We start from the raw sequence: 23635 nt of genomic DNA, 5'->3' as shown, positions 1-23635 counted from the left end.
GGGGGAAAAAAAACAACAAAGACAATTTTTTTTCTTATTTTTATATTTTGGTCTCAGATATGCTTTGGAATTAAGACACTTTTGTAACAAATCATTTTATTACAATTCTGGGAGCTACTAATGGGTTTCTATGACCTAATCAATCTTTTCATTGCTTAAAGTAACAGTCCTATCTTGCTCACTACATATATATATCTGTAAAAGTAGATAAAAATTATATATTTAAAGGCTGGTCCTGCCTATATTTAAATTAAAAGAGTCTAATTCATCAGACTGAAAATTAGGTGTCTGGTCTGACCTAGTCATCCATACTTCCTCTGTACCCACCAGAGAGCAGAAGACAATCTTTACTAAAATGATTGTCTCAGATGAGAACTGATCCCTGAAAGTGCCACTCTCTCTCTATGGACTGTGGCAATCCAGAAAACTGCTCTAAATTTTAGGCTTCATTTTTTGGCTGCATCTAGTTAAATTTAGTAAAAGAAATTAATTACAAAGCTTGAAGATGGCAGCTATGATTTTGAAAAACCCAACAACTGCTTGATGGAGGTAGCACAGGAGATGTGCCCCGGTTATGAAGGTCTTGAACCAATCACCTGGTGGAATCTACATACAAATACTTTGGAAACCATCAACAGGTTGTGAGGGTATATTGGAAACCGAACGCAGGTAGCAATCTTTCAAGACAGCACTCTTTCCTGCTCCCTGTCTCCCCTTCATATGCCACCATCCATGAAAAGACCACGTATCACCGCCTTGAAGATCAAACGTGGCATCTCAAGCAGTCAGCTAAGCAATCACTGGAGTCAGAGCTTTGTGAGAAAGCTATGGGGGTACAGAAGGGCTTGCACACTTTTAGTTTTAGGGGGGATCCCAAAGATTTCAGCTGCAGGTTGTGTGTCACTTGGGAGGAGGTGGGGAAGAGACTGCCATGCTCTGACAGGTTTGTTATGCCGCCATTTCCAGTGGAAGCATGAGCCCACAACATTTCTATGGAACAGAGGAACTAGTAAAAGTAAACTATGGCAGGTAATTTTTGCCATCCCTCTGCCCAAGAAAATATCAGTGAAGCAAACAAAACTCCCAGCGTTATGCAGCCACGGTGCAGGACGCAAAGTAAGCTGGATGCTGTACTTATAAGGTCTTACTGACCATCTCCAGAGGCACCTGAAGCATCAGGAAGTTCTCCCTCCTTCTCCATTCAGTTCAAAATCAACAAAACTACCTTCTGCTCCCACCAGCTAAGGTCTGCTCCCTGTCCCACAGGTCCAAGTGCCTTGTGCTTTCAGCTGTTCTGGTTCTGCAGAAGTAAATGGGTTGTAGGGGAGAGAGCCCTCTGGGGTTTGAGCTGTATGGATGTAATCTGCCAGGCCCTGTTGTGTCGAATTCTTCGAAGTTTCACTTCTCCTCTTCCTCACAGGGCAGAGATGGGGCTGTCCTAGTACACCCACCAATCTGCAGAAAATGGTGTCCTCGGGAAGCTGGGAGCTGTGGGAAGGCAGCCACTGCCTTGGCTTCTCCTTCCAGGACAGGCAGGCATGTTTTCCTCTCATCTATGGGGTCCTCTGACAAAGAAGGGAGGCCTTGAAGAGGCAGAAGGAGAGAGGAATGACTCCATCAATGTAGTCACTGGCAGGGTCCTCCAGGAAGCAGTTCTTAGTCTGGGATAGCGAGAACAGGGCATGGGAACAGCAGCTCCTGCCAGCCATGAGTTCCCTTCAGAGCCACCACCAAATGACACGCCCATGTTGACACCTTTGGGCCAGCAGCAGAGGAGGAGAAGGTCACCAAAGACCTTTGCTCATCACCTCCTGCTCCTGTCAACTGCAAAGCACCCAAGGCACCAAAGCCAAGCAGCTGGCAGCAAGTTCCATGACTAGCTGGGCCTCTCCGTGGGATCACTGGGCATGCCAGGTACCAGAAAGATGATTTTTCCACACACATCCCACCGCCCCATATACCACAATTCCTTCTTACATTTTTCCTCCCTGTCTTGGAAGGTCATAGTCATGTTGTTCCCTTACACACAGTCCTCTCTGCTCAGGTCCTCACAAAGGTAAGGGCAATGCTGGCCAACTCAGGAGAGTGACATTTTGCTGTTATTTGGCTATTTTTACACAGCCATGTCTGCAAGTGTTTCTCCTACTACAAATTTTGGCCTTAACCTAAAGCTTCCTGAGATGCCAATGGCCTGTCATCAGGCTGGAAATGTACAGTTTGTGTTCAAGTGTTTCACCTAAAAGTCAGGATTAAAAGGCAGATGGGAAACTTCCTAAGTGTGTGTGGGGAGGGGAGGTAGGGTGGGAGGGGAAGGTTTCTGTCCTGAAGAGCCTCATTAGGGGCTCTGCTGCCCTGGCTTTTATCAAGTTTCATTCACATAGCAGCAGGTTACACAGCCCTTATCACTCATCTTCCTCTTCTGCCCCACCCCACACTGCTGCCTGCTCTCACTGCAGCAGGCAGGGCACACCCTTCCATCCTTTTTCCCCAGCCACCAGCCTCATTCCCCCTGTAGAGCACTGAGGCCAAGGCTGCAGCGCTCATCTGAGAGCTGGTCACACAGCAGAGACACATGCAGGAATGGCCCCAGAGTGCATTCAGGGGCAGTAAGGAAGACTTATGTGGAATGATCGTGCTTGAGCACAGGGGGTGGAGGTTGAAGTGTTGCTCAGAATGAGCAAGCAAAGCCAAGACACAGGGCAGCATGATGGCCTCCGCCATATCCCTTCCTCCAGGGGCAGAGGTTAAGAGACTACACAGCGCCACACTGGAAATCTCTGGAAGAAGGCATTTACACTTAATCCTGTTTCTGCCCTACTCATTCCTAGCTGGAAAAGCACCTGGCTTGCTCACAGGTGGTGTGCAGGATGTCACAGGTGCCTCTAATTCAAGGAGGGGTGAGGCCGTTTGCCTCTACAACCTCTCTGGGCAATCTGGACGATGGATGGAGTCAGGTTATTTGCAGTGGTGCTGCCGACCACCAGGACACGATGCAACGGGCAGAAAAACTGATGCACACGAAATTCCTCCTGACCATGAGGCGCCCTAACGCGGTCCTACCGGGGCCCCGAACACCCGCGGTGCTGTGTCCTATATATCTGTCCACAGGGCTTTATTTAACCATCAGCTCGCACCACCGCGCTCATGCAAGTCGCGCTGCCGTGCACACTGAGCACACCGATTCCGCGGGCAGAGATGACAGGCTGAAAAATCCCTTCTTTCTCCCCATCGCCTCTAGCGAGGACTGCACAGGCGCCCACCCGGCGCCGGCCGTCTCCCATGTCTGCCCCACGAGGGCGCCCGCCACAGGCGCCGGGATCCCCCCTCCGCAGGGCCACCGCCCCAGCGCGCAGGCGCGGCCCGAGCCACGGCCGCGGGGGGCGCGTCACTTCCAGGCTGGGCCGGGGCCCGGCGGTGGAGCGGCTCGTCCCGTCCCGTCCCGTCCCGTCCCGTCCCGTCCCGTCCCGTCCCGTCCCGTCCCGTCCCCGGCGGCGCGGCCCGGCCCGGCCGGCCGGAGGAGGGCCGGCATGGAGAAGCTGCGGCGGGTGCTGGCCGGGCAGGACGACGAGGAGCAGGGACTGACGGCGCAGGGACCGCCCGGGAGGGCCTGTCTTCCCTCCTCCTCCTCGAAGTTTGCTGCGTGCGCCGAGGGATGAGGGTTATGGGCACCAGACACTGTCCGGTGTATGAGTTTTGGCATATTCTTGTTGTGTGAAGCTTTTTGCTCTGTTGGTGGCTTGGGGTCATTTGGTTTTATTTGTCATTTAATTTACAAGCAGGGTCTCCTTGTGTCATGTGTGCTCTTCCTACTGCCTGGCCTTGGTACTTGATCAGTCAAACAACAGGTTTTCTTTCTAAAGAAAGGTTTGCTTGTGCTCTAGGGCGACCCTGCTTAAGCATGGGGTTTGGACCAAATGGCCGCCCACTGTAGTCCCTTCCAACCTGACCAGTTCTATGATTCTGTGTAAATTGCTTCTCAATTTCCTTGTGCCTTTGAATTTGCAAAAGCAAAGAAAGATTTTCTTTAGAGAAAGATAGTTTTGTGTATATTGTGCTGAAGTTACTTTTTTCGCCATACTCCTCAAGTACAACTTCATTTTTGTATTTCCTTCCCACTATCTTTCTTATCTCTTTGTTTCAGTTTTACTGCGCTTGAACACCATACATTCCTGAGAATTAATCTCTAGGCTGAAGCAAAACAGCATACTTACAAAGAACCATTTATTCTATCAGCTCCCTCTTAATCGGTGTGACTGCAGGTCAAAGTGCCCCACATCAAGGAATATCTTGATACTGGTTGCTGCAGGGTGCTGGAGCGCAGTGGAGGAAGCTGGAATGTAGAGCAGCCTGTGTCTGACTGCAACTAGCAAACAGCCTGAGCATAGCTGGTATAATATTAGTCCTAGCAGCTTGCTGCTGACATGCTTCATTTGGTTTTGTACTGAATTGCTGCTCATCTTCGAGGTTTAAGAACTTGGCCTCTTTGCAACAATAAAGCAGCTAAATTTTGTCCGCAGCTAATTCTGGAAGCAGTGCAGAATCTGCGCTTTCACACCAGAACTGGCTCCCAGCATTTGGGAAGGATTCTTCACCTTCTGATCTTGTCTCAAGATTATCAAATAAAGACTTACATTTCCATTAATCTCACTTCAGTTCCAAGAGAATTAATCTGCCATCACTAGGCACATTTCACATGAGGCACATGATAGTGACACAGAGGTTTCCTTTACTTGATGCTGTGATGTTTAAAGCGATGATCAACAGATAAATGCCTACATCTCTAATACTTTTTATATTTGAAGTATATATCCTGAGGAGAAAACTGAGCTAATAGTGTGTTACTTGTTAAATGTCAGTAATTAAACTATATATGATTTCACTATTGCACGTAATGATATTGTTATAGCCAGAGAAGACTTTAAATAATAAAAGTGTGCCTATATTTAAAGCCTATCCAGTACACGATAGAAGAAAACATATAAATGTGTCTTTGGCACAGTACAAAGGAGCTGCACGCTGAGATGAACCAGAAAGATCTTTAAAATAAATTAATACCCACTGAAGAAAAAAAAAATCAAGTGCTTAGGTCAGGCAATTTCTCATCTGTAGGTTACTCTCAAAGTAGCGACTTGTTTGTAGAACACTGGAAATCAAGCCTTTTTTAGTGAGGAAATTCATACATGACATTCACTAAAGCTATAGCTGAATGGTGCTGACTATTTTTAAAGTGTGTGTATTAGAACAGAAAAGTTCTAATGTACCCATGAAGAGAAGAATACTTTTTAAGAAGTAAAGTTGTGAAAGAAAGTATAAGGTTATGCATTTTGTGTGTAAAATCTTCAACTGTTGTAATGATCTTTCTGGAACTGCGTCACGTGTTTGGTTAAAAACAATGGCCCCCTGATGTCAGCTAATGTCAATAGCTGACAGTTGTGTAATAGCTATCATATGGTTCATATCTATAGATATCTCTGTGTTTTTCTCCTTGATTTTTACAGAACCATTACCTTGAAGTCAGTAGTAATTCCTGCTAAGTAGACGTATATAACGAAACAACTGTGTTACGATTCACTGAAGTTGTTCTGTACTTTCTAAACCAACTCATTTCTTGCTGCAATTAGATCCATTACTCTAAATACGTTATGAAAAATGAATCAAAGGAATTCATTATCAAAAAGATCAATAATGAATTGTAAGTATACCAGTGTAATGATGTTGTCAGGGCAGCATTATGCTTTTTAGTTAATCAATACCAAAACTAAAATAAAATCAGTCCATGTGACACATTGGCTAAGTTTCATGTCAGCTGACAGCAGCTTAAAGCATTCAGTGAGATTTCAGCAAAGAGTAATAGACCAGATATTTACATTTCTTATATTTTACTCTCTACTGATGACATAAATACATATAAGGAAGTCTGTTAGGGAAAGATGAAAATATCTCTTTAAATATTTTTAAATTATTGCTTAGAAACTCAATTCTGCAAATTTACTCGACATTTGTTTGAATTTTCTCCACTGCTTGCATGTTCTTAAATTTACCATCAAGAAAAGATGTAATTGCTAACTTCTAGAATATTTCTTAAAACTTGTAAAATAAAATGTTTCTGCTTTTTGATTTGCCCACATGGAAAACTTTTATAAGATCATTAATATTTGGGGGGAGCTTAGGTAGATGTTCAGAACCACAGGAAATATTTTTGATTAAAGGCAGCCTTGCAGATTATTATTAATTTTGTTTATTGTGTGTCCGTTGCAAACTGTTCAGCAAAGATGGTGTTAACCATCACTTGCAGCTTGTCTATTGGACTACTGCAAGACTGTTCCTTATGATTCAGGAAGTCTCCGTTACAGATTCCAGTTTCCACTTAAGTTTCCTCTTAATTTCTGGATTGTATCATTTCTTTGATACAATATTAGCTTGAAATATCCTGTGAATAAAATCCTTGCGTCTTGCACAGGAGATTGGCAATAAAGTTTAGCTACAGAAAACTAAGGATTTCCATTTGTTGATTTCTGTTTCATTTTTCTTTTTCTTCTAAGAAATAAGCTGCTAAGCAGTACAGCAAGAGAGGTGTGTCTTACAGGAACTCCCTTGCCACCATTACTGTCTAGTTCTCCATATGAATCTTTCCCCAGATGTGGAACTTGCCTGGCAATTTTTTCAGTGGTTTAAGTAAAAGCTTCTGCTAATGCAAATATCATAGACTGCAATGCCAACTCTTTTTATCCGAAATCTGGAATTAGCTGTATGGTTTATGTCACACAAAAAAATCCTAATCACCCTTGCGTTGTTTCCTGCTTATTTCCTACTTATTTGTAGGGTTCCATTTCATAGTTTCTGAGAAACTAAGCTGTTACTTCAGAGTGTCTCATGGTCCCTTGTATAGACATTACTGCTTCTGCAGCACGTGTGGCAGAATAGACACATGCTGTGACAGGTCCTCAACTTCTACAGATTATAGCCCGGCATTTTAGCACAAGCTGATGTCTGTGGTTTATGTAGTTGAACTGTGTAGCTGTTACTCACCTTTTGCAGCAAGGTACTTCCCTGTAGGGGTGGAACAGGCATCCTGAAAAGATAATGAGTTCCATTGTTTCCATGAAACCTAAAAAGTATTAATCATAGAATTTCCTGAGTTGGAAGAGACCCACAAGGATCATTGAGTCCAACTTCTGGCCCTGCACAGGGCATCCCCAAGAATCACACCATGTGTCTGAGAGTATTGTCCAAACACATCTTGAATTCTGTCAGGCTTGGTGCCCTGATCACTTCCCTGGGGAGCCTGTTCCAGTGCCCAGCCACCCTCTGGGTGATGAACCTTTTCCTAATATCCAGACTAAATCTCCCCTGACACAACTTCAGGCCATTCACTTGGGTCTTGTCACTGGTCACCACAGAGGAGAGATCAGTGCCTGCCCCTCCTCTTCCCCTCATGAGGAAGCTGTAGACTGCAATGAAGTATGCCCTCAGACTCCTCTAAGAGATACTCTTAGGTATCAGGGACTAAGAAAATGCATTACCAGATCTCAAGTTTCAGAGTTTCAAACACTGCATTATCTAGGTTCAGCTTCACAACATAAATGGTGATGGCATCGGGAGTGGTTGGAGGATCAGCCTTCATTTTAATGCCAATTAATTTATTATTACAGAGAATGCTATGTTGTGGTGCTCTGGCAGCCCTCATGCCACAGCCCATCTTCCTGTAGTTCATGTGCATGTATTGTCAATCTAAGTTTTTAAGAAATCCATAAAATGTATGGAACTAGTTTTAAAATCATGTTTTAAATCTTGTGGCATTGTTTGCTTCAAGCCCTTGTGTGGTTCTCTTGTTTCTTGTGTTTGTATTTTTTTCAACTCATAACTCTTAGGGATTTAGATGAAGATAAAGCTGTTCACAAATTTATATGAAGAATGAAATTTCCTGTTAGTCATTTCAGTAGCACCGTAGATATTAAGATGAGAAGTAGAATATCAGTAAGTGGCAGCAATCTGCCTGATACACCTGAATAAATGATTTATCTTCATCCTTTCCATGTTTTCTAGGCAATCTGGAAAGTGTGTGTTGGGTTTACTGATAGTCTTGGCCTATCCACTATTCATTTCTGAGCAGGGATGGAAAGGATTTTTTCTGTGTGTGTGTGTGTGTGTGTGCGCGCGTGTGTGTGTGTGCGCGAATGCTTGTGATTAATAGGTGTAACTAAAAGTGTGATTGAAGTGGATATCTTCAGCTATGTCCTACCAGCTCTTCCTACACTTTGAACATGTGTAGGCATTCAGGATTGTGACTATCAAATATGATTTCAAATACTAAACCATCTTTCAGTTACTGTTTTTGTCTGTTTCTTTAATGCGTGCATAAGGATAAAGTGTTGGACCTAACAAGGTAAGCTACATCTTCTGACCTTTGGGAAGTTCTGTCTTAACTGCTGAACACAGAAAAAAGGAAACCAAACTCAGAACAACAGGGTATCCCAGCTCTGTGTCTGCTCAGACAGTAAGCCAGTGTAAAAGATTATTTTTACTACTCTTCTCCCCCTTCTTAAATAAATATTCAAAGTATTTATTTTATTAAGTAAGGTGGCTGATTTTTTTATAAAAGTTTATAAAGAAAATAGTCCAAGCTATTCCTTGTTGACATACCCTCAGATGATGATTCATCCCAGCACATATACGTGTGCTTGCGTGTAGCATATTTTTATTAAACTAGATATGGATTCTTCATTTGTACAGATGTGACATTGTTCTGAGTAGTAACCAAATTTCATTGCTTCACTTACCACTGTGTGAAAGAGAAATTTCTCCAGAGAGTAGGAGAAACATCATACTCATTGGCTGGGGAAGGCCTAACTTGTATATTTGGTTAATAAGACTTGATTAAAATATTTGTAGACTAGATAACAAGAGGGCAAGTTTGTTTGTGTCATCTGAACAAATAGGAAAGTTGGCTTTTTGTAATCATCTCATGTAAGCTGAAGCAATGCTTCACTTAATAGGCCAGTTTAGAATAGGAAGTATATTTAATTGTAGTGACCTGGAATAAGCTGAAATACATTGTTCTTACAGCATGGGTGGGGAAGATGATCTGAGCATATCTAACAAGTCACTGCTGCTGAAGGGGACTGTTCTGCCAGCTCTGTGGCCATGTCTCTTTCTTTACATCAGCCCTGTGGCTTTTCTGACAGCTTGTAGAGCTGATTTGGCTCATTAGGACTAAGTCATCAGAATAGAAGACACACTAGTCCTCTTCCCACATTGTGAGTTTTGTCAGCTAGTTCAGCTCATTAGGGGGGTCTTAAAGGTTCTGGAGTCACTGCAGAAGGAGGAAGTAGAATAATCTCTTTCAGCAGGTTAACTGTCTGATTAACACAAGCTGTGTGTTAATCTGCCTACACCTTTACCCTGTAAGGAACAGTAACTGAAGCAGAGTCATAATGCTTGCTGTGGATACTGGTAATAGTATGTACAAGGGATCCTCTCTAGTAACAGGAAAAGGTAGTAATGTTTATAGGAACCTACAATGCTGCACAAATAGATATATTCCACTGCAAATTGCTAGAAGGTTCATCCATTCTTTTACTTTGGTACAGTTGTGATAATTTTCACTTGAATGGTAAAAGAAAGTGTTTGAAAGTGGAGTTGTATTGCGTGAATGCCAGGATATACCTTCACGGGTTTTGTCCTTTTTGTTTGTTTTGGAAATATATTTCCAGACTGTTAATAAAATTTTGTAATATGAAAGAATTAATATGCAAGTGACTGTTCAGCAAGGTAAAATGATTGTTTCTGGCTAAAAAAATATTTTGTTTGAAATTAAGAACTTCAGCGGTAAAGGAAAAATTTCCTTTAGATTGTTCAAAACTGGATTTGTAATATCCTCTTTTTTTCCTGTCTTCCTATTAAGGTCCTTGATGCCTCAACACTCAGCTTTGGTACTCGAGTCAGATGGTTTGCCATATGCTTTGTTGCTGGCATCGTGTGCTCTTTTCTTGTAAGTAAAGAGTGTTTTTTTCCCTGTGCTTTATTACTGTTCTACAGTAGAGCCTCATTCATATTCACACTTTATGTGTGGTTCTGTGTTTGCTTTATTCTGTACTCTAAACTTTGTATCCACAAATTTAACTGGACGTTAAATGTATTATTGGCATGTAGGGCTGTTGCTCTCTGAATTATGATTTTGACGAGTTTTCTTCCACTCACAGCAGAGAGCATTATTATTGTAGCAGAATAGATTTTCTTACTAAACGGTTTGAAGACTGACAAAATGTAGATTTGTAACCCATCTCATTTTTATTCTCTTCAATAAAAGGGGAAAAGAGGTTAAGCTTGAAAGGTTTTTAAAGGATGAAGAAACCACAAGTGTAACCTACCACACTTAACAAATCAATAGGTGATGACTGTGATACTAATTGACATTTGAAAAACCTGCTGCATTCCTGGTGTTATTAGAGTCAGCAAATCATTTATTCATTCGTGAACTTGAGGGGCTGGCAGGAGTCTGAAGCCTGCAGTTAAAAGTTGAGATCTGTTAATTGTTTTGGTTAATCAAAATCTGCTGGAAGTTTTCAGCTGCATGGGAAGTCCCAGAAGCCGGTGAAAAAACAATTGATGCTCTTACCTGTGAGAGGTTTTATTTAAATAGTAATCAGATCAATAAAGGAAATAGAGAGTGGTATTCTCCGTATTGATATCTATGCTAAGTACAGTGACATCTCTAGCTAGATACTTGTGTTGGAGAGGGAGCAAGTTCTAGGGAGGGAGCTCAAGATTGGATGGGAATAACCCTTTTTTAGGTTTGGTTGACTCCCTGTGCCTGACATTCTCCCCCCTCGATATTTAACCAGTATAATCACAAATTTTACTACACATCACCTTTGTGCTTTAACATCTATTTCTGGGCATGTTAACATCACTGATTTTGCTGCTATTTTTTTTTTAGTATTTAAACTTTATGTCTATTCTGTATCATATGGTGTAATACTATGAAACAACAGATAAAAGGCTTTTGGATCTTGGTTTCTTAAAGCTTCCTTGAATTATCTTGAACTTAATAAGAGTCAAAACTCTGAGCAGTGTGTTTGTGAAGCTCACATCTTGTAGAATTTAGCTTCCTAGCTAAGTTTTGCCATGTAAGAGAGAGCTGGCAACTCGGCTGCCTTCTTATTCGGATTATGGACCTTTTGGTAGATTTATTAAGTTCTTGGCTGATGAAAATTGAAGGTGGTGTTTTTTCTTTAATCAAGTCTTTGCAAAGTGTCTGTTGCTTTCATTGTAGAATACAGTTACACTCTTTTCTTTCAGCTTTCCATAGCTGCTTCTACTGTGCAAACTGACACCACGGATTTGCACTGAAATAGCAATTGGGTAGAACATAGTTGCTTTTTTTCTTTCTTTTTTTTTTCCCCAGGACACAGTGTCCACATCACATCTTGTTTTGCTTCAAGCTTAGGCTCCATTTAGGCTCTAACAGGCTCAGAAAATTGGGGCTGTTCAGCCTGGAGAAGAGAAGGTTGTATGGAGACCTCATAGCAGTATCTGAAAGGGGCCTGCAAGGAAGTTAGGCAGGGACTCTTTGTCAAGAACTGTAGTGATACAAAAAGGAGTAATGGGTATAAACAGAAAGTGGGGACATTTAGGTTAGATATATGGAAGAAATTCTTTACTGTGAAGTGCTGGAACAGGTTGCCCAGGGAAGTGGTGGATGCCACATCCCTGGCAGTGTTCAAGGCCAGGTTGGACAAGGCATTGAGCAACTCGGTCTAGTGGAAGGTGTCCCTGCCCATGGCAGGAGGGTTGGAACTAGATGATCTTTAAGGTCCCTTATAATGCCAAACATTCTATGATTCCATTTCTCTCTGCTCATCACAGGTAACTGTGATCAGCAGAAGGGTTTGGATTTTTTTGTGTTTAGTGGAAATAAGAAATGTCTGGAAGTAAGAGTTCTAAAATATTTCTAATCAGCCTTAGTGCATATTAAACTGCAAAACCAGATGGTTGATTGGAGGAGAAAGGAGATGAATATTAGTGTGGTTTTAAGACAGTTTATCCTTTGTGTGTGGAGGTGCAGGATGTACAGTGGGGCATTGTAACAAAACTGAAAGTGCAGTAAATAGAATATAAACAGTACAAATAAATGTGTTAAACAATATAAACAAATATTGCCTAGTTGTAAAGATACTGTGAAATACAGTAAACCAACACACTGTTTTGCCAGCAGGTGGCAATAGAAGTATGCTGAGTAGTGACTGCTGCAACTCTGAGAGCAGGGTACTTTGCTATTGTTATGTCAGAATGATGCTCTTCATAGCATGAAAATATATTCATAGACTATAAAATCTAAATAAATTGAATTAACTAATTGCAAACATACAAATAACTTATCTTTTATAGGGAACAGCATTGCTATGGCTCCCAAAGGGGATCAAACTTTTTGCAGTGTTCTACACCCTGGGAAATATTGCTGCGTTAGCCAGGTACGATTTCTTAGTTATGGTTATTAGAAGAGTACCCTCCTTTTCATCTACATTTCCATTTGCTTTTGCTCTAGAATGGTGTTTATGTTGTATATAAACAATACTGTTTTCATATTGAAATGATAATAACATAAAAACTTATTTAACAGTTTTAACACGGTCATAATTGTTGCATATCAGTTATCTTACATGTTTGTTTTGTGGACACATCACAACTGCTATCTGAGTAACAAATTGCTCGTTGAATGTTTTGTACTTTTTACAGCTAAGTCCTTCTGCCAGGTACAGAAGTACCTCAGTTTCAGGGGCAGGTGGTAGTCTCCATACTGTGTGGATGCTTTCTTACTGGAAGGAGCTTTTTGCTTTTAGCAGAGCAATCATCCTGTTTCTCTCTCAAGAGAAAATTCTTTGAAAAAGGAGATGTTCAGGAAATCCTTGTTTTGACTGTAAGGGCAAAAGCAGAACCTAAAAATCATTCACAGTGTATTTTTAAACTGTTTGATTCTTGGAAGTATTCCACATAACAGTCTTAAAAGATTTGCAGAAGGGAACTCTTAGGATCAAAAACTTTTCTTTCACGGTTTGAAAGACATGTAAGAAACAGTGTCCATGAAGTATTTTCAGTTTCTCTTTGTCCTCCTTCTCTTATGATCTTAGTGTAGTTGATGCATGGTCATGGGACTCAAATGCCATTGAGTCTGGTCTTGACTTTCATGGACTATATTACTTTAGTCAAGTGACTTAATTCTTGAATCAAAGCATTGTTAATCTGTTAAAACTCTGGTCATGTGACATTAACGTTTGAGAAATGTGAAGGTGTACTGCTTTTCCTCAACAAATTTGTTAGGAGCCAAAAATTTCTATACTGAAATTGAATCTCATTTGTAGAACTACTCCATCTCATACTAAAACAAGACAAAAAATTAATACTGGAGGTAGGCAGTGCTGAGTGTTTCCCTTTCTCTCCCTTACCTTACTCTTTGTTGTTGGTTTGGGATGTTTTGTTTCGTTTTTACCTAGTACTTTGCATGTGTTTTCACTGCTTCAAATTAGAATTTTAGAAACTTGGTACTAATCAAGTCTAATTAAGAGGAAAGTTTTTACAGACTGTTGTTTCTTTTAGGAGAATGCTGAAAAACTTTAGTCTGGACACCAACTAAAGTTAGAAGAAAAGAGAGGCCCCCCATTTCCTCCAGTAGTCCTTTCAGATATAAACAACAGGCAACTGTGTTCTATGAACAGTAGGAAATGACAATAGAATCCCAAACTGACAAGCAGATTTAAACTTTTTCAGGCTTGTTCGCAAGTCTGTATTTAAAACAAAATGCAGTTACCAGTCCTATTAGCCTGTTTATTCCTCTCTAGCCTGTTTTTACTATAATTTTCTAGCCATGAACATGATAACAATGATACTTGATATTCTCTGGGATGATGAGTGTATCTCTTACAGAATGTGTTGTATCTAAGAAAAATATCCTGTTTAACTGCAGGACCTCTAGAATTGTTTTTCAGCCTTTCTTTTTTTCTCCCTATGGAATCTCCTCTCTGGAGAACCTCTTGTGATGTCTGTCTTTCAATGCTCATCAGATTACAAACAACCCATTTTGCTTTCTATATTTTCTTCTGCCTACTTTACGTGGCCTAAATTTCACTCCTTTTTACCACCATATTTTCATCATCCCTATCCTTCCATTAGCTAACTAATTTTTTCTTCTAGTTCTTCAGATCCCCTTTTTTTTGTCTTAATTTAATTTTATGGCTCAGCAGACAAGATGAAAAAATACTAAGAAAAAGTTAGTGTGGATTGCAGTGAATTTAAAACTTTTTTCCTATTGAATTGTGAAAACATTTTTCCCATTTAATACGGACTTTTGAGGTCTGTCTACACAACTTAAGAAAAAAGTGAAGAGAAGGGGTTGTATGCATGAAGTTGCTGGTAAGGGAACATCTGGGTGTGGAAGATTGAGTTCTATTTACTGCTTGGGATGTGGATTCCCATATTTCTTCTGTCTTAGAAGGAGGAAGGAGGAACCTCTATCGAACTCTTCCCTGCTACTGATTGTTTAATTTCATATAAATAACTGTTAACTAGAAAAGGTGTTAAACTAGGTTTTCTACTCTCTAGTAAAGCATTCAGAGCACCACAAGATTACAGGCATTCTAATTCTCTCACTAAATTGTTGTGTTTTCTACAAAGGAAAATGACTTCAATGTCAGGGAACAAAGAGACTCATCTCAGAATATTTGAAGCCAGAGAATTACTCCTGTGGTTGTGAGTTCTTAGTTCAGATGGCATTTCTTTGCATGAACAGCATAGTGTTGCTGATGGTTTGTTCTCCCTTCAAGTTAACTACGGAGTAGAAAAAAGCAGGAGGATTAGTAAAAACTACTGAACTTTTTCTTTCCTTTTTGCTTGCCGAGTTTGACCAAAAAGTTAGAGCTTTCCTGTAATCTTGATTGTAGCTACTTGCATGCCGTCTGGGTAAAAAAGTTTATTGTTAAGCAGAAATTTTCTGCAGAAGTTTGGTCTTTGTAATCTTTACATTATTTTGACAAGTCAGTTCTTAAAACAGCTTCAACATGAAATTCACTAAACTTCACCTTGATAACCCTCTGCTGTACTTACAGCATAATGGGTTTTTTTGTAAAAAAGCCTTTAGTTGTTGTTGTTCCTCTAACCACTGTACTTGTTCCCATTCTCTTGGATATGATCTTTATTTTCTTTTGTAGAGTTGAGTTTTGTCATCTTTTTTTTTTTCTTATATATTATGGTGCTTGTCATCTTAAAATAACAGTCAAAACATCTTGGACTACCCACACATTTCTAAATTAATGTAGGGCTACTTACAGTCATTGTTCAATCTCCTCCCTTTTTGTGTCTCTAACATGATTTAAATTTACCTATAACTGCACTGCTTTCTTCATTGTCTCTATTTATTTATAAATGGCATTCAACACCATCAAACATTATTAGAAATGTGCTTTTTTCTTGGATGATGAAAGAGTTCATGAAAACCGATCTGCTTCTACTCTTCTGTTATTCCTTAAGTATATCCTTGTCACACCCTCTGTCCTGGGTGTCCTCTGACCTCAGCCAACGTAATAGTGTTCTTGTATTTGCCTATTACTTTTTTTACTATGTTAATGGTTTGGAAAGAATTTTGTGACCAAGGGAGAGTCTAACTGTTTCCAGGGCTAAATTCATGAAGTATTTCACCTTCTGTTCTAGTGAGTTTCTGTTGCTAAACACTGAAATACCTTTTTTTTTTTTCCTAGAGCCTTTGAATTCATCTAACTGTCAGAAAACTGGTTAATTACCCACTGCCTTTTACAAAGAGTTATTTGAAAGTGATTTAACATTGTTTTGTTTTTTTCTTTCCTATTAGTACATGTTTCCTGATGGGGCCACTGAAGCAATTGAAAGCAATGTTTGATCCAAAACGACTAATAGCTACAATTGTGATGTTGGTAAATATGCTGTCTTTATTTCCTTTTATTAAAAAGTTTTCCTTTAGCCTCAAAGCTAAATTTGAGGCTTTTCTAAAGGGAGATTATTTCTTTGTACTGAAAAATAACAGTCAAGCTGTTTAGCTTTGTATGTCATAGAGATTATCTAGCTCCTTTCTATCAGCCTGTGTTTTTGTTGCTTTTGGGTTTTTTTTAATTAATCATTTGGAGTGACATGTTCTTTTTACTGAATAATTCTTACTAAATGCTAATAGTAGGTTGATTATTTTTAATTTATTTTCTAAAATATTTTCTTCAAGAACAAGGCAAGAGAGAGACTTTTTAGCTACTGTGAAAAGTCAGTGGTCACCAAGTGTAGCTTGACAGTTGTTTGTTGGCTGCAGCTCTGTCTGTAAAGGTTAGTGGTTCAGCACTTTTAAAGCAATAGAGAAAAATAATTTATTTCCCTCAAAGTGTGGGAAGTCACATGTTCAGCTTCGTGATTCTCCATTGTGACATCTTTGGCTCCTTTACTTCCATGACCATCATTTCTTCTTCCAGGGGGATGGAAAAACCCCCCCATCTCCAATATCAGAATTCCTATCCCAAAGCTCTATATTAGGTACTTCAACTTTCTGCCCTTGCTGCTCCTCTGTTTTGTATTTCATCTCTTTCCTGTTCCTCCCTGATTTGTTTCAACTGTTATTTTTTAAATGTAGTTGTCTATTCCTATTCTCCCTATCATATAACTTTTTTTCTACTTGATTAGAGCTGATGTGGGTGCAAAATTTTTTCTGGATGTCTGTCATATGGATTGTATGGTTTTCCTCTCACACACCCACTTTAAAAAAAAAAAAAAAGTTATAATCTTATTTAGGAAGCTCGTGTTTGCCCATATCTTTTGGGAAAGTCACTTGATCCTTAGCTTGGACTCCAAGCTTTTTTCAAGAGATTTGTTTGGTTTGGTTTTTTTTTGTTTTGTTTTGCCATCTTTTACAACCAAGTTACAAGTCCTAGGGAAGCTATGTTTTGTAGGTCTGCAGTAAAAATGTCCAAGGTTATCTCCAGTTTTCTAGAGTCTGTGTTTGCTGAGTATGAATTCTGCAACACTTTACAGCTGTGGGCTTTTTCTGGTGAAACTGAGAGCCTAAGCCAGACCCTTAAAACAGCAGGCACAAAAATCATTTTGCTCTGATGATCCTATTATCCACCATGCTCAGGCATGGTGACAAAATAACTTGCTTTGAAGGCTGTAGAAACAATACACATCAGGGAAATGGAAAGAGAACAGATAGTAGTGAAAACATCACAGACCTACCTACCTGTGCAAAGGCGCTACCAAAAAGTTTGGGAAAAGAGAACGAAAGGTTTTACTGAATAGTGATCATGAACACTGGATGAGAGCTAAGACAGTTATGATGGAAAATTTCAGTAAAACAGAGAAGAACTGGAAAATTTATAAAGTTTTGAAAACTTTGGATGTATTTGACTGTTTTAATCCCCATCCTAACACAAAGCTAGAATTGTAGGCAGTTCAGGAGTCACAAACAAATTTGGAAAATTTCAAGAGTCTGTTCTTTTTCTTTCAATAAAACACCAACAAATTTTTTTCAGTGAAAACTAATTTAGAGGTTTTTTTCTGTTTTCTACTATGTGTAATGACAAGTGGAGGAAGCCAGATGAGATTTAGTGGAAAAGTTCAAAGTGATGATTAAGCTTGCACAAATGGTGTGATTACTTGGCATAGTAAACCAAATATATCATTGTAATGTTCCATCAGAAGTATATAAGTACCTTGAACAAAGCTTCACGTGAGCGTTTTCACTGTATCTGAGGCAGCTGCTCCCTAGTGGGCTCTTCATTACTGTCAGAAGATAAAAAAGCACTGGCAGATGAAGTATAGCCTCTGTTTGCCGGATACCGTAATGGTGAATGGATGTTTTTAATAATGGATTGTAGTGATGCACATACCTTTCTTGTCAGAAATGGTTGTTACAAATACTAGATTCAGAATGATAGTATGTACTGAAATAATAGAGTAGCAGTTCCCAGACTGGTTGCTTTCAATCAAGCTTTCTCATCTAACCCCACCTCTTAACAGACCTACACATAAGGCTACACACACCTGGTTATACTGCTCTTGGTTCTTGAAGTCAATTTCTTCCACCTCTTTCTTCCAAGACTCGTCCCACCTTTCTGGCCACGCATATCTCATATTGTGCTTTGGAAAACACCACTTTACGTGGAGTTCAGCATGACAGTCACTGTGTCTCAGGCCTTGGCTCTGCATGTTTCATAAATCAATTCTGAAAATGCTGGTTGCCCATTGAAAACATGAAAACAGTTACTGTATTTGCTCTGTTGTGTATTTGAGTATTCATTCTGGGTTTTTTTGTCTCTCCTTTCATCTCACCCCAGCTTTGCCTAGTATTGACTCTTTGTGCTGTATTCTGGGTAAGTGAGAACACTTTATTCCTCTGAGAAGCAATCCAGCTTCGTTAATTTATTAATTGTATCGTGGCTTTAAGATACAGTTCTGGAGGAAGGATGAGCTTTGTGTGTGGTGTTTCTGTTGTCAGGTGCAGTTGAGCTTAGGTGGAGTGATGAGCCTGCTGGCTGTAAAGCAAACGCACATTTCCACCTGCTTGTGATGTAGATGAGACTACAAAATCTAGAGCTTCAGGTTCAGTCTGCAGACCTCTGGAATAAAAACTAAGAAAAGCAAGTTAAAATATCGTTTCATTTTAGTGATGTCAGAAAATATCAGAGAATATGTAGTGGTCTTCAGAAGCCATGGATACAGAATATTAAGCTAATTAAGACAATGGAAAAGAAACAGAACAAGTACTTTCAAGCATTTTGATTGGAAACTGGCTGTACCTACATTCCATAGAAGTAAATATGTTGCTGGACATATTCATATGGAATGAACTTCCATGTTTGCAGAAGTACAATCTCATGAGAGAGTGGTAGCACTGATGCTGTTAAGTATTTTCAAAGCTAGAAAATGTTTTCATAGCATGATGCTAATGAAGTGATGGATAAAACAAATGGAAAGTTGTTAGAAAGAAAAGAAGTAGCAAATTAAGTTATGAAGATTTAGGCATTGTCAGCTAACTCAATTTTTGATTGAACAGACTGTTCCAATTGTTTACCATATAGAATGGTGCTAAATGATCTAACTTGCCATATTTGCTTCATTTTTACTTAGTGGAACAAAAAAGGTTTGGCGATGTTATTCTGCATATTGCAGTTTTTGGCAATGACCTGGTAAGATTCTTAAAATTCCTTTTCATTTCTTCTTCCTGCTCCTACACCCGCATGATTATAAACCTATATATATGCTTCACATGTAAGTGTGCCCAAATGCCAGCCTCAATCTGTTCTTCTAAGATAGGTTGTGTAACTCCAGCAAAATCTATATTCAATCGTCTTACAAAAATGGCAATTTTAAGTATATTCTGCAACGTGTGAACTTATCTGAAGCCTTATAAAAGGAATATATATGCAAAAAGATTCTCATGCCTTTTCTGTATTGTGAAAGTAACAGTATAATCATATGTTCTATGCATCTCTCTCTTTTTTTGAGTTCTAACTATTTTTTCATTTTTGAAGTGAAAGAAACTAAACATTTTCATAGGGTATGTCGTGTCCCAAGAATACACAGCAGCACTGGGTAAAGAGGGGGTGAATTTAGTGCAGCAGGTACTATGATGACCATCCAAATGCGCTCAGGGGCAAAGACTTGGCAATGCATGAGTGCAGGTGAATGCCTGAAATCCTGGCAGAAGTTTTGGAAGTTACTCCTTTCTCCATAGAGATACATACTTTGTCTCCTTGTCCCAGGGGAATTACTTGGTGCTAACTCTCAGGCAACCCAAGGTGACTGCAGTTCTTGTTTGAACTTGCCCTGAATACACAGAGTCTATACTGAACTTGGGTTTGAGGACAAGTAACCATTTGTTCAGGATAGGGACTGCTGGGCATTGTGCTGTGCCCAGGCAAATGCTTGGTATTGGATAGAGGAAAGACTACTAACTCAGACTGTGTTCTGCATTTGTTAAGTGTCCTACACTTTGATCAGGCTGGGCATGAGAACAAAACACCACCTGGAAGCTTGTGAGAAGCGAGTTTCAGGGGACAACAGAATTATCAGCTGTTTGTGTGTCACAGTTGTGGCATATTGTTCATACTACAGCATATACCTGTATTTAGAGTTACATAAATATTACATGTATATTTGCATAGTAATTTAGATTCTCTTTTAAGCTGGAAAAAAGTTGTCTATATCATCTTGAATACAGTTTTTCCAGAAGCATTCCTTTTTGGTCTGCTCATAGTAAATCTTGGCTTTTTAAGTTCATGTGCATTAGTAAATATGAACTACATTAAAAAAAAAAGCCAAGGAGAAGTAAACCACCAAGTCCTTGTCAATATGTTTAGTTCTTATCCAACGTGTAATCTTTTCTCAGGTAAGCATTAAATTGAATAGGTAATCTGGTTTAAAGTTGTGTTACAACAGGTTGCTTTTATTAATGCTGGACTATAGTGAAATAATTTAGTTCAAGGAGATACATAAACACTCTGCAAATATACTTTTTTCCTCTTTTTTGCAGGTATAGTCTGTCTTATATTCCTTTTGCAAGGTGAGTCTGCATAATAATTTTCATCTTAACAAAAGTCAGTTACCTTTATGCTGGGGAGTAAGTATGTGAGAAGAACATAACATCCTTCCTTTCCTTTTAATTTTTGGAAAATGACATAGCTGAACTCGAAACTAATGCTTAATATAAGCTTTAAATACAAATAAAGTGCACAGTAATTATCTTTGATAAATTTCTCTCTAGTTTTCATCACTGAAAATAAATCAAGGTTCTGTTTAAATTCTCCAGTGATTTAAAAATACAGTGATACAATAGTGACTTTTTTGGTATTAAAATTAAAGTTAACTTACAGATCTATTAAAGTTAACTTACAGATCTGAGGGCTTAGTTAAAAGCAAATGAACAACATCCTTTCAGCTGCTTAGTCTATTTCTGAATTCGTCCATCATTTTTGGGAGAGGCAAAGGCAATGCTTTGTGTTAATTTCCATTTTGGCAAGCTTCTCTTTGTTTTCACTCTCATGTACAAAAAGGGAATGAAGGCTAGCCAAACACAAAGTGAAAACACATGCAAGCAATCCAATATAAGAATCTATTTTTTCTGTAACGATTCATGAAAAATGCAGTTTGGTTTTTCAACAGTGTGTTTTTAAAAAAACAAACCAACAAGTTTTTTTAAAGCTTCAGATTTCATCTAGGAAGGACTTTTAGTAGTTGATAGTTACAGTGGATAAAATACTTTACCTGAACTTAGGCTTCAAATTGTTGTCTTCCTATTTCTGACAATCCAAGCTAACCCATTCAGAAGTAGTGTTCTGAATTCTTGTAGTTCCAGTAGATAGGAGACAGTCTCAGTAGGCTCCTTCCTTTTTTTTTTTTTTTTTAATCTGCTCTTTAGAGAAACCAAGTTGAGCTTCCAGTCACTGTTTCTTTTTTTTTTCCCCTACCAATAGTACTTTTAAGTTCTGGGCAGAAAAAGATTAGGTTATATACATCAGTTAATTTCTCTGGTTTTATTTATCTGTTAGATTTTATGAGCCAAAGAATTGAATTTTATACAGACTGCTTTTAGTAATTTAGTGAATTCTTTAAGGATTATTGAGTTATTTGCTTATGTGGAATGCTATCATAAATTTCTTGTATAGGCTGCTTTTCCTACAGAAACAGTGCTCTAAATCTAAACTATGTTAAGAAAACAGTATTATGTCATTTGTTTAAAGTATGTATTTACCTTGAATTCAACAAAATCATCATTCCTTGGTTTATTAATGGTTTACTCTTAAAAACAATTTACTTGTTCACGGGTTTGTTGGGGGGGTTTGTTGGTTTATGTTTGTTTTTTTTTAGTTAGTTGTGGCTCTGGCAAAAAAAAAGCCCCCCAAACCAAACCCAAATGAAAACAACAACAAATGCAACAAAACCAAAACCCATACCTACAGTGACTTTAAAGAGTCATGATGGTATATTTCTTCATTTTTCAGCCAACTAACAACAGAATACAAATTCCACTCCTTAGCAAGTTGTTACTTTTCTGAGAAAATGAAAAATAAATGAGACTTAAGTGAGTCATCTAACAGTCAGAAAACAGCTTATTTTCAATTAAAAAAATACAGCCTTTCAGATCTTTCAAACCTTAAGGCTGCACCAGCTCTCCATCCTACACTGCCAGTACCTGCCTGCACTTTAAACCCTTCAGCCTGTGCTTTATTTCCTGTGCTGTGATGGTCTAACTCTAGTGTGGTTTGGACTCACAGCACCTGTGTCTCACTGACTGGATTTGGTGCATTCCTCAGCCATGCCCTTGCTGGCCAGCCTTTGTGAAATAAGGCTCTGACCTTTGCTAAGCCTCCAAGTGTGCTGCAGAGCAGTTCTTAACACTGTGTCTGCATTTTAGCATGTGCTGGAATATAAACAGCATGGGAGACCTGTGTTTCAGATTTGGCTTGAGCCTTTGCTTTGGTCGCTTCCATAGAGGTAGTCACACACAGATCCTGCATTTAATAAACTCTTAGTATTTGTCTTTAGTTTCTGTCATATTTTAATTTAAATATGTGATGGTTGAGATGTCTATAAAGAAAATAACAAATAACTGATTTTTTTTTTCTTTTTAAAGGGATGCTGTGATTAAATGCTTCTCATCCTGTCTAGGGTAAATTATAATCAGGAACCACTGTCCACTTTAAAAGCCAACTGTAAATTTTGCTCAGAAAACTATACTTTTCCACTCCTGAAATAACCAGTAACAATTTAGTATTTTCCTTGCCTTTTGCATTTGGGACATTAAATAATTTTTATTAGAAAGAGTTTTAAAAATAAATTTGGTGAATTGTTTGTGTTTACTCTGAAACTTCCAGGCTTTTTTTTTAACAAAAAAGTACATTGAAATACTTAATGCAGAGTAGTCTTAAAACTACTTTGCATCCAGTAACAGTTTATTCCTCAGTGGAGGCAAGCCACTATGATCTGGGTAGTATGCATAAAGATTTCATTTACAGTTCTGTCTAAAATTTGCAAGGTGCCATTCATGTTTGTACATTATCCATTGTATGTTTTCCTAGAGTTTTATAAACATTGTAAAGATTTGGTAAGTTATAATTAACTTCTCATTGGAAATGTTCTATACATGTGCCTTGTGGAAAAAGCCTAATATGTGAAAGATCTGTTTAATGCTTGTTGGATTTTATTGAAAACCTGTATTTTAAATGATTTTTTAAACTTTCGTACTTAAATACTTTTTACTAAAAGAACTTATGGCAAATGCATAAATGAGACTTGTGAAATAAATTCATTTTAAAGGTGCCTAACATATTTTTCTTTAGGAATCAGCTACAGAGGCTGCAAATTTCAGCATTACACTTGAATAAGTATGAAAGTAGAAAAAGTGGGATATGTACATGACTATATCCAAATCTGGTTATTAGATTTGCAGAAGTGACTTTAAAGCTTCTTCGTTTTTAATATTTAGACAAACTGTTAATCCTGACTTAAACTGATGACAGATTGAAATGGAATACTTTAATACTTTGCCTGGATTCAGTAAAAGGTTCTCATTTCTAATTTTTTTCAAGTAAGAGCTATTCAGTTATTCTGGAGCAAAGTTAAATCCGTAGTG

General features: G+C 38.8%; 1 protein-coding gene across 1 annotated transcript; it reads left to right on the top strand.

Moving 5' to 3' along the window:
- Positions 1-3487: 3487 nt before the first annotated feature.
- On the top strand, positions 3488-23322 carry SFT2D1 (SFT2 domain containing 1). The gene is made up of 8 exons (XM_018077433.2): positions 3488-3590; positions 9905-9991; positions 12391-12473; positions 15860-15941; positions 18339-18374; positions 19132-19190; positions 20537-20566; positions 22637-23322. Exons 1-8 carry the CDS (start codon positions 3528-3530, stop codon positions 22674-22676), a joined length of 480 nt encoding a protein of 159 aa, XP_017932922.1. The 5' UTR covers positions 3488-3527; the 3' UTR covers positions 22677-23322.
- Positions 23323-23635: the final 313 nt, after the last annotated feature.

This window comes from Manacus vitellinus, unplaced genomic scaffold (genome assembly GCF_001715985.3).
Source record: "Manacus vitellinus isolate BGI_N305 unplaced genomic scaffold, ASM171598v3 scaffold_37_pilon, whole genome shotgun sequence".
NCBI classification, from domain to species: domain Eukaryota; kingdom Metazoa; phylum Chordata; class Aves; order Passeriformes; family Pipridae; genus Manacus; species Manacus vitellinus.
The sequence above is the reverse complement of the archived record's forward strand: the minus strand, read 5'-3'. Positions and strand labels throughout refer to the sequence as shown.